Source organism: Anopheles stephensi, unplaced genomic scaffold (genome assembly GCF_013141755.1).
Source record: "Anopheles stephensi strain Indian unplaced genomic scaffold, UCI_ANSTEP_V1.0 ucontig51, whole genome shotgun sequence".
In the NCBI taxonomy this organism is placed as follows: Eukaryota; Metazoa; Arthropoda; class Insecta; order Diptera; family Culicidae; genus Anopheles; species Anopheles stephensi.
The window spans coordinates 16,189-27,096 of NW_023405418.1; the positions used below are offsets into that span (position 1 = coordinate 16,189).

General features: G+C 47.0%; 1 protein-coding gene and 1 non-coding gene across 2 annotated transcripts; one reads left to right on the top strand and one right to left on the bottom strand.

Moving 5' to 3' along the window:
* Positions 1–396: 396 nt before the first annotated feature.
* Trnaa-agc lies at positions 397–469 on the bottom strand. Its single transcript has one exon. It is a non-coding gene; the product is annotated as a tRNA-Ala (tRNA).
* Positions 470–961: 492 nt separating this feature from the next.
* LOC118517114 lies at positions 962–4,494 on the top strand. Its single transcript, XM_036062978.1, has 7 exons — positions 962–1,281; positions 1,633–2,344; positions 2,422–2,880; positions 2,942–3,355; positions 3,421–3,581; positions 3,778–3,957; positions 4,189–4,494. The coding sequence occupies exons 1-7, from the start codon at positions 1,218–1,220 to the stop codon at positions 4,335–4,337; spliced, it is 2,139 nt and encodes a 712-aa protein (XP_035918871.1). The 5' UTR covers positions 962–1,217; the 3' UTR covers positions 4,338–4,494.
* Positions 4,495–10,908: the final 6,414 nt, after the last annotated feature.

Sequence of the window (10,908 nt, forward strand, 5' to 3'; positions counted from 1 at the left end):
CCGTGGCCACCCCGGTCAAAGATTGATGAGCTCGGATAGGTGGTGGTGGTGCTTCGGATTCGGATTTCGTTTTGGGGGCGAGAAAAAATGGAGGGCCTGTGGTCAAAGAGAAGTTTCACCAAAAAAGCAATGCATGTGAGACGTAATGGTGCTTTTTGGTGTCCAACGCAAGATTGATTGATTTGTAATTTGGAGTACTACTGCGAAAAGATTGCACCGTTAAAGCGCTAAAAGAAGGCGTAATTGCGAACAAAATATGGCCATATCCCAAAGAATTTCAGTTCCAGTCCAGCCAGTGACTGGTTGTAGAAGAACAAAAGGCATATTTTTTGTACAAAATTGAAGTCTTGTTGAAATAATAGACGTCAATTAGGTTGAAAAAAAGTTCGATCTGGTTGGAGATGCCGGGTATCGATCCCGGTACCTCTCACATGCTAAGCGAGCGCTCTACCATCTGAGCTACACCCCCTGATACAAGAGAGTGTGTTTATTTTTAAAGGAGTCATCATACATGATATCATTACTTAACAAATACGATGCGAATTATCCAATTTAGACCAAAATTAGACAAATAGTCTGATTTATTTGCACAAAATCTAGAGCATTCCACCTCCGAGCCATCATAAAAATCAAGGCAAAAAGCTTTATAGATGGACAGCTGCTCTAACCCCTATTGATTGATGTTGAATCATCAGTGCTAAGATCTAGATCTTTTGCGATTAACGTTATCTCTGAGAAGTTCTTGCCGTTCGTCTTCGTCTTATCACGGTCCACTGTCATCGAACAACTAATACACGAAACGTGCTGAAACAATACAAAATCAACAGGGAGAGAAAAGCCACTAGACAACTAATAATAACACCACTCAAACAGCCCTTCAGCACTCCGACTCTAGAGTCTTCCCGGGCTCCGGTTGCCATCTTATCAAACGTAGCGCCCAGTTGATAAGGGCTTCACCGAACGGTATCGGTGTGAGGTGAAGGAGTTTTTGTTGTGTTGCGATAAAATTGTTCATCACCAACCAACGCCTGAATCGAAACCTTCACCTAGTCGTGTGCAATTTAGTGTGATTTCTACGCTTGCACAGCGGCCTACCAACCGCCGTCATAATGCGTGTGCCGTGATCGTTCGTTCTGGAGTGAATTTAAAAAAAAGCTAACAAATAGATTTATTTCACAAAAAGGAAGTGAGAAAGTTGATAGAATAGGGTGGATGAAATGGTGAAAATGAAAATACCACTAGCAGTTGCTAGCACTGCGTCGTTGATCGTGATCTTGTTCGGTAAGTTGCGTCATCCGTACAAAAGTGGTGTTTGAAGGACGCAACGACATCCATTTGCCGCTACTTATTATAGTTAGTACACAGTCCCATTATGCACCACTGCCAAAATGCCCCTCATTGTTTGTCTGCTTTCAATTCCTCGTCGAATCTGATTCCTAATGACCGAAACAACATAATGCCCGATAAGATAAGGAAAATCGCACATCAAAGTATTATTGCTCAATGACGAGGTGTTGAGGTGAATTGACGACGTAGTGACAGCTTCGTGCTTTGGTCGTGCGTTGCTCTTGTGAAGATAGCAGTGAGAGAAGCGGGCCTTTGATTCGAGTGTTTTGTGTCTGTCTGTTGCAGCATCGAACGTTCTCGTCACTGCACAGCTACAGCAGGATGAGGCGTACGAGTTACCCGATCTGCAGTCCGTGCCGGAAGATAAGCCCAACGATGATAGCGCCCTGACCGATGACTACGTCAACTGTCCTCCCGAGGATCCGGTTGCGGGAGAGCAATCGAGTCCACCAACAACGGACGAACGGAAACCTGCTGCTGGGCGCGGGAAGTTCGAAGACTATCCTCCAGTGGTAAAGAATGAGAATGGTCGTGTGGTGAGACTGCCGGGAATGCGCCCCAGAGGTGAGCCTTTCGATCGGGTGAAGATCATTGACGATCAGCAAGACGTCGACCTGCTTGATATGGCTGACAATCTGTCCGTCGATAACGTTGGAGAGGTTTTTGAAGAAGCAGCCGAATCGTTCGATGGTTCTGGCGATGATGACATGCAGCTGGAAGGTTCGCCCGAGCAGGAAACCGTCGAGCGTATCCACGTTCCCGTCCAAAAACCTGCGATCCCTGTAAGCGCTGTGAGCGAGGACCCGTCCGATGGGGAGATCGACGGTGAAAAGGGTTATCTCAAGCATCTCAAAGCGCAAGTCCTGTACGATCTGGCGGACGGTGAAACGAAAGCGCAAGGTGTGAAAAAGTTCCTCGAGCAGCATCCGGAAGAAATCGTGCTGGAATCGCCCAACTATCCGAACCCGTATCCCAACGCAATTAACGATCTACGAAAGTGAGTAAGCCTTGGGAGAGGAGTAAGCGATAAGGGATAATCATTTCAAAATCTTCCGTCGTTCCGTTAAACTTCAGTTTCTCCGTCGATGGTGGACGGGGCGTGCAGATCACGATCCACGATCTAGATCTCAATCCGACCACCGACTTCCTGTACATTCGGGCCGGAAATCTGGAAGACACCGACGAGAAGGGCCCGGTACTGACGGGCACGTACACGGAACCGCTACGGTTTCTGATTCCACAGACAACCACGTTCACCATTCACTTCGTCGCCCAGCAGGACGCTGAGGTGGAGCAGAAGCATCGAGGCTTTCAGCTGTCGTACGCTTCGTTCGGGGAGCTAAACTCTCCAACGACACCGACCACGACGGAGGTGATCGTACCGCAGGAGGAGCTCCAGTGGACGACGAAGGAAATAGTGATGACGCCGGAAATGATGGAGCTGCCGAGCACGTGGGACGAGATCAAGGCAGCGCTGTCGAACGCAAGCAATCAGTACATCGAAGCTTACAACTTGACGTACATGCCCAGTCGGTAGGTTCTGGAGTGGGGGGCAGTTCGAAGGGGCGATCCTCAAGCTGTCTTCTCGTTTTAGTCCGTTCGATGTGAAGCTTCTGGCGCGGAAGTGTCCCGATACGTGGAGGAACTACGAGAACTGTGTTAGTTTGGAGTTTGCCGTCCCGCTTCGTCCAATTTTCTACGAACCATCGGACGATGATGATGGATTAGCGTTTGGCTTTGGCAACAAGTTCCTGCAGAAGGGTTTCATCTCGATCTCGACAACGGAAGCCACCGAACCGCAGTACGAGCTGGATGTGAAGAATCTGGACGTGATGTGGGAAGAGTTTGGCCAGATGGAGTTGCAGCGTTCCGGGTACGATATGTACATTATGCCCGAGAGTAGCCGGATCTTGCTCACGTGGATAGGGATAAGCCTTGCGATCGTGTGCACGTTCCTGTTTGTGCTGTACATGATATGGAAGATCGATATCTTCAAGGATTATCGCAGGTGAGATGGGAATGTCTCGCGGTGGACTCATGAACCTTTTGCTGATGTATTGGGATTTCTTGCAGAATTTCACGCTCAAGCCACAACAACAACGTAGACGACGACAAAAATGAGCTGAAAAAGAAGGAGTTCGATATCTCCATGTTCCCATCGCCCCATCAGGTAGTGCCAACGTTCTTCCCCACCGGCGATCCTTACGGTGCGCCTGAATCGGATGCACAGTACGGTAAGTTCACGACTTAACAGCTCATTAGCAGCGACACCGATCTCGTTGGGCAATTACATTAGCACCACCAATGGCGGTTAAATAATGAGCCCAATTTCCCAAATTACACACACACACACCGTTCTGCTTCTGTGGCAGAGTGCAAAAGAAACATTTTAAATTCTTTGTCTACCGAATTTCTTCGACACGCGTGTAGCGTACGATAATGCGACGATGAGCCAGTGGCCGGAAGACTTCAACGATCCGCGCTACCCCGAAACATCGTTCAGTACTGGCCATAATCAGCAGCACGGCAATAATCAGCGAACCGGTCCGGCGCGTCCGTACGAACCCGTCTCACCGATGGACTTATCACCCGCACCGGTCGATTTTAATGGTATGTGAGGCAGGAAAGTGTGAGGCTTAATCTCTGAAGTCAGTAAGGAACCCATGACTGCCAACAAACGAGTCCGAGCCATCCCGGGCGTCTCGTTTGTTGTCGTGGAACCTGACCGAACAGGGGCTTATCCTGACACAAACGGTCAACCTGATCCGTTTGTTTTACCGAAAACATTTACATTTACACCGCAACTCCTCTTGTCCTTCTGGTTCGTTTCACGCCCCCCAGTATCGCCCATGCGTTCCTCGCGTCCTTCGGCAGGGAGCAGAAATAATCCATTTTTATCGCCGCCACCCCGCCACGTAGGAGGCGGAGGACCTCGAATGTCCGCCGGCAACCAACCGCCACCACCACCACCACCGCCCGGTTTAAGGTAATAAACTGCGTGCGGAACGCGGTTAATTAAAAATATGTGAACTAACCCCCGGATCGTCGAGGATCCACAAGCCGAGGACAAAAATTGGAGCACAGAGATGGAAGCGCAGCGGAGAAACAAACTCTATAAAATAAAGTAACAACCGAAGGAAAGGACTCGCAATGTCTTGTTTTTGCAGCGATGCAGCTACACGCGAAAAAGACTGGTTAAACAGGCTCCGCGGAGTCCTGGTCTCTCACGCAGATATTAGCATTGAATTCCAATTTTCATAAGGTTGATGAAAAATGCATTCCATTCGCGTTTATGGTGCTGTTGAGGCTGCTGTTGTTGTTGTGACCGTGCCGCTGACGGGAGAAATCAATTAATTAATTTCATGACGTTAATCTTTCGCCCGAAACCCGATGCCCCCGATGCCTGGACCAATTTAGATGGTGGTTCAATTATTGGTGCTGACCAGAACCAATCAACCGGTCGCGCCTCATCAACCGTACGCTCGTCAGCAGCAGTGGTTTAATTTCTCTTCTTCCTCCACTTGGCACTACTGGCTGGCCATCACAGCTCTTCACGGTTCAGGTTAAAAATGTTATCAAAACACCGGAACGCTCCTGCTCAAGCTCCCCACCCTTCCATTCGATAGTATAAAAATAATATCGATATTGATTTCATTCATTTCTTCATTTTACGCAAATTAAGCTTCTGGCACGCCAAATACAAACCGGTGTGATAACCACCGCTGAAGAAAGCAAAAGCGAATCGACGAAAACGAGTGGCATTTTGGGCTCTGGATGTGATAATGAATCCACCACCTCCAGGCAGGCCGCCATTGATTTGGTTATTAATTTCCGTGGTCTTTTCGGCCGTGGTTCGTGGTGTTGCGTGTCCGTCTTCCGCATCTCCGAGTCCACCACTTGCCGGTTAATTACACGGCCTGGCGGGGGCATGTCGTCCACCGTACGATAATTACGCTAATATACAGTAAATGGAAATGATTATAATTTTATGCAGTGCAGTTCGACTACGGTGTCAATGTGGCAGTACACGGTGTAGGTTTCTTGCTTCAGTTTTACTCAAGCATAAAATTAAGGCGCTGGAGGTTTATCATTGCTTAATTTCGTTTGACTTTCTGCCGTCGGCCAATCCAGTATTCAATGTTGGCCTACTCCGCATCTCCTCTCACGATATGGGCTTTCTAGAAATACTCAATGAGATGGGTAGTTCGGAGTCATTCGCATGACATCATCAACCCATGAGATTCTAGTGAATTAAGAGCGCTGTACAACAGATACTTACAGCCCATAGAGCTCGTCAGCTTGGGAGCGATTTTCGTCAACTTAGGACAGAGTTCATCCCACAGAGACGTACTGAGAGTACTGTTCGATCCTTGGAAAACCTTCTGCTATATAGGAGAGGCTCGAATCAATTTCGTATATGGCATCTACGTATTCCAGGATCTTAATTGACTTGCTGGAGATAGGATCAAGTCCTCCAAGGTTCTACTCCCGAGACTCAGATGGCTCTCTCTAGCGCCAGACCGAAGGCAGGTAAGCTAAGGACCCGGACAGTTTTTCGTCGACCTCTTCACATGCTATCTTATGTTGGCCTGATGAGCTTAGCCGAAATACTAAGAGTTTTACCTATTCTTTGCGATGGCAAACATTTTAATGCTTCTATGCCATCTTCTCCCAGATTGGCCGTAGTGGAGATGATCAGGTCAATGGTTAACTTTCTGCTACGGAATCTTATCGCACAGATTCCAACTATGTCTGCGATAGAAGGTTGTGGGCAATTCAACACTGTCATTGCTGCACTCTAGCTCATCCCCGTGTTTGAAGTATATGAAGGATAATAATTCAATTCCAATGAGAGCTTCTTGAGGGTGTCGATATTCAAAATCTAAGGAATTTAAATCTTAAATTATCTAAGATTAAATAAATATACTACAGAAATTTCTATATTAGACAAAATAGTTCTTCTACAAATATCTTTCAACTACTTACAAAAAAACCATTAAGGCACAGACCCCGGAATATCAACATTTTGCCACTGTTGGCAATCCTCTAGTGCTTTATTTTCAAACGCGCCCGAAACGTAATTTAAACAAGGAACTATTCCAAAAAGGGTAACAATTATTTGTGTATCAAATAGGTGATGTACGCCGCTAGTTTTCGAACGATTTTGATAAATTTGCTAAGGTAAAGTAGAATAATTTTACCAATTTTTTTCGCTAAGGAAAAAGAAATAATTTCCAAAAAAAAAAAGGAACAAGAATATTTAATGTCGACTATGACGAAGGAAGTAAAAAAGAGAATCCGCATGAACTAAACGGCTAAGAAATGTGTAGAGAAGAGATGTTTCGCTTAAAAATATGAACGAAAAAATCCTAAGTTGTTCACGCTAGTGTCCCATAGAGTTTCGGCTAGGCCGTATTTTTTCAGCTTTCTCACGCAGTGTAGCCGTGTGAGCCGAGGAACTAATTGCTCATTATTGTATCTTCAGTTTGGCTTAATTGGCATACATATTTTCATATTCTTTTTTGTTTTGTAACAACTATATTGTTCGATTCTCTACTCGAAGGGGAGGTGTACAACGCACACGCATTATCGCTCTAAAACAGCGCTAAAAATTGACTTCACGATGTTTGTCTGTTCTTTGTTTTCGGTTTGTCTATTGCTATGGACACTTTTAAACCGTCCTGGCGATAGATCGGTAGAAGTTGAAGAATTCGCGGAGTTTCGGATCGATGTGTGTTGCAATATTTACCAAGCGTCGTGTTCAGATTCCAAATTCGAAGAGAGATATAATTGTGTTTTCTGCCCTATTTATAAACTTTCTTATGAGTGTCCCCCACGCGAGCGACACTCACTCCTACTCACTGTATCCTTGAAATATTTCATGTATTAAAACTTGACGAAACTAGCTTTCGTCAAGTAGATTTGACGTCTAAACGTAAACAAACATCTAAGCGTAAACATACTCCCCCCCATGACAGAATGTCATAACAAAATAACTAACACGCGGTACTAACAGAACGGTTTCGCAACAGGTAAAACGCAAATTTTCGTAACAGGACGAGTGACTAATCCTTTTGCCGTTTTCAGCTTCACTACACGAGTAAGCTGATCATCTCCAGGGTGTATATCAACGATGCGCGCCAGTGGCCAGCGGGTGATGGGGAGGGAATCGTCCACAAGGATGACCAGCCTGCCGGGAACGATTTCGCATCGAACCGCAACCTTATTGTCCTTCTGCATTTCCTGCAAATACTCGGTGGTCCAATGCTTCCAGAAACGTTGCACGAGTAATTGCCAGGTTTGTAGTTCATCCAAAGTGTAGGTCTTCAGGCGCGTGTAGTCGGGAACGGGGACGGCGTACATGGAAGTACCGATCAGGAAGTGCGCAGGAGTAAGCGCGGCCAAATCGTTCGGGTCATCCGTCATCGGCAGCAAGGGACGCGAGTTCATCGCCGCTTCTATCTGCTGAAGAACGGTGCTGTACCCTTCGTAAGACAGCCTCGAGCTGCCCAGATGCCGGTAGAGATGTCGTTTGGCTGTCTTCACCGCAGCCTCCCACAATCCACCGAAATGTGGAGCCTTAGGTGGAGTAAAGTGCCAGGTAATCCCTATGTCAGAGCAGTTGGTGGCGATGATGTTTTGCTGTTGCTCACTCTGAAATAACTCGAATAATTCTTTTAGCTCGTGTGACGCACCTTCGAAATTTTTCCCGTTGTCGGAGTGTATATCCGACGGTAGCCCGCGCCGGGCTGTGAAGCGGTGTAAAGCGGCCAAGAACCCTGCAGTGGTGAGATCGCTGACCAGCTCCAGGTGAACCGCCTTGGTTGCAAAACAAACGAAAACACACAAATAACATTTGGCAGCGGCAGCTCTCTTGTACGTCGGCTTAAGATAAAATGGGCCGGCGTAATCCACTCCAGTAATAGAAAACGGCCGGCTCGGAGTGATGCGTTGATACGGAAGTTGGCCGGTTTGTTGTTGCACTAGGGCGGGATCCTGTCGTATGCAACGAAAACAATTACGGACTACTCCTTTCACTAATCTCCGTCCGTCGAGCGGCCAATATTCTTCTCGAATCTGGGAAAGTAATAGTCTTCCCCCGCCATGCATCAGCTTTTCATGAAAGTGGTATGCGATGAGACGAGCAAACGGATGTTTCTTGGGAAGTAGGATAGGGTGTTTGAACTGGTAGGGAAGCTGTGCAAGCTTCAATCGGCCACCCACTCGCATTATTCCTTCCTCATCGAGGAATGGATTCAAGCGCCGTAGAGGTGAGCGCCGCCCTACAGTTTCTCCTTTTTTCAGCAGCCGGATCTCCGATGAAAACTCGTCTTGTTGCGCCAGCTTGCATAATGCGAGTTTAGCTGCTTCCAGGAACTTAGGTGTGATCGCGGATGTAGTAACTGGTGACGATTGTTGTGTGGGTGTCTTGTGTTTGGTATTGTGTATGAATCGTGTGCAATATGCGATTACATGTAACAATTTGGTGTATGACGACCACAAATCGAACCAAGGGTGAGTGGTCTGTACATTTGCGACTACAGCACTCACCTGACGAATTTCAATATCAGCTTCGGCCGCCAGCAATGGATTCGAAATCGGCCAATCAGAAGCAAGTGACCTCAACCACTCGGGACCGCAACTCCATATCGAACTTTTCAGCATGTCCACTGCTGACATCCCACGAGATACCAGGTCGGCGGGATTTGTTGAGCCGGGAATGTGTTTCCACTGACGAGGATGTGAATAGTTCTGGATCTCAGCAACACGATTAGCCACAAAGGTTTTCCAGGTGTTGGGTGGTGACGCAATCCAGTTTAGCGTGACCGTGGAATCCGACCAGAAGAACGAATCGGTGACTTCGATTTGCATTGCTTGTCGAACACGATGATGCAGATGAGCTCCTAACACGGCTGCGCACAGTTCCAGTCTTGGCAGCGTGACGCGTTTCAGTGGGGCCACTCGAGATTTTGATGCGAGCAAACTAACTCGAACGTGCCCCTGCTGGTCTTCACAACGTGCGTAAATACAGGCACCATACGCTACCTCTGACGCGTCTGCAAATGTATGGAATTGTATTTTGGAGTTTGGTAAGAGCACATACCTATCACGTTTGAAGTCAGCCAAATCTTTCCAATCATCATTAACAGCCTTCCATTTGTTATAGATGTGAACGGGAACCGGATCGTCCCATCCGATCTTCTGCAGCCACAATTCCTGCATGAGCAGCTTCGCACGTATAATGACCGGAGCGATCAATCCAAGGGGATCGAACATTCGGGCAATATTCGATAATATTGATCTCATGGTGATGGTGGTTGTATCGACTGCAGCTGGTGATTCGAAACACAACACGTCGAGTTCGGGTTTCCATATGATGCCAAGAGCCTTTACCTTCTCGTTTGGCACAAACTGCAGCGAGGATTGTGTACCGATATGCTCCGCTGGTAAACCGGAGAGCACTTCCAAACAATTTGAAGTCCACTTTCGGAGTTCGAACCCGCCCTTGGAGAGCAGATCCGATAGTTGCTGCCGAAGGCTCCGAGCTTCATCCACGCTGTTTGCTCCGCCAATGAAGTCGTCAACGTAGAAATTGTGCTTAAGCGCAGGTGTGGCAAGTGGATAAGCTGCACCTTCATCTTCCGCAAGCTGCAACAGAGTACGAGTGGCCAAGAACGATGATGGAGACAAACCGTATGTCACGGTATTCAGCTCGTACAATTCCATAGGCGATTCCGGTGAGAATCGAAAAAAGATGCGAACTAAACGTCGATCATCAGGGTGCAGGACGATTTGCCGATACATTTTTGCTATATCAGCAACAACAGCGATTTTAAATGTGCAAAAACGTAGAACGATGTCTATTAGTTCATCCTGAACTATGGGTCCAACCCGCAACGTTTCATTCAGCGAATAACCAGTCGACGTTTTTGCCGAACCATCGAAAACTACTCTAACCTTTGTAGTGGTGCTTGAAGCTTTGAAAACAGGATGATGCGGTAAATAATAAGCAGCTGTATCATCAGTAGTATCAGTGCTTATAGGAGACATGTGTCCCAGTTCTAAGTACTCCTTCATGAATGCTTGGTATGCTTCTCTAAGTGCTGGATCGCGTTCTAGTCTTCGCTCAAGAAGTTCAAACCGACGGATGGCTTGAGCTCTGGACAGGCCGAGTTTTTCTCCGAAGTCGGGCTGTTTTGGTAGACGGACAATATATCTACCTGTGTCGTCACGTTCAGTGGTTGCTTTATAAAATGATTCGCAATGCCGTTCATCGGGTGAGTATGCATCATTAACCGTTAAATTTTCTAGTTGCCAAAATCGTTGTAGGGATTCTTCCAATGATGCCATGCAGACGATTGAATAGGAAGTGGTAGGATGGGTTTTAGATGACACATTCTGATCAGCTGTGGTACCGGTCACTACCCAACCGAAAGCACTATTAATCATGACGGGTTGATGAGGTGCGGGACGAAGCTGAGTGGCATTCTCAAATAATGCATGGTAATGACGAGCGCCGAGAATTATATCAACGGGAGCAGATTTGTAGAACATCGGATC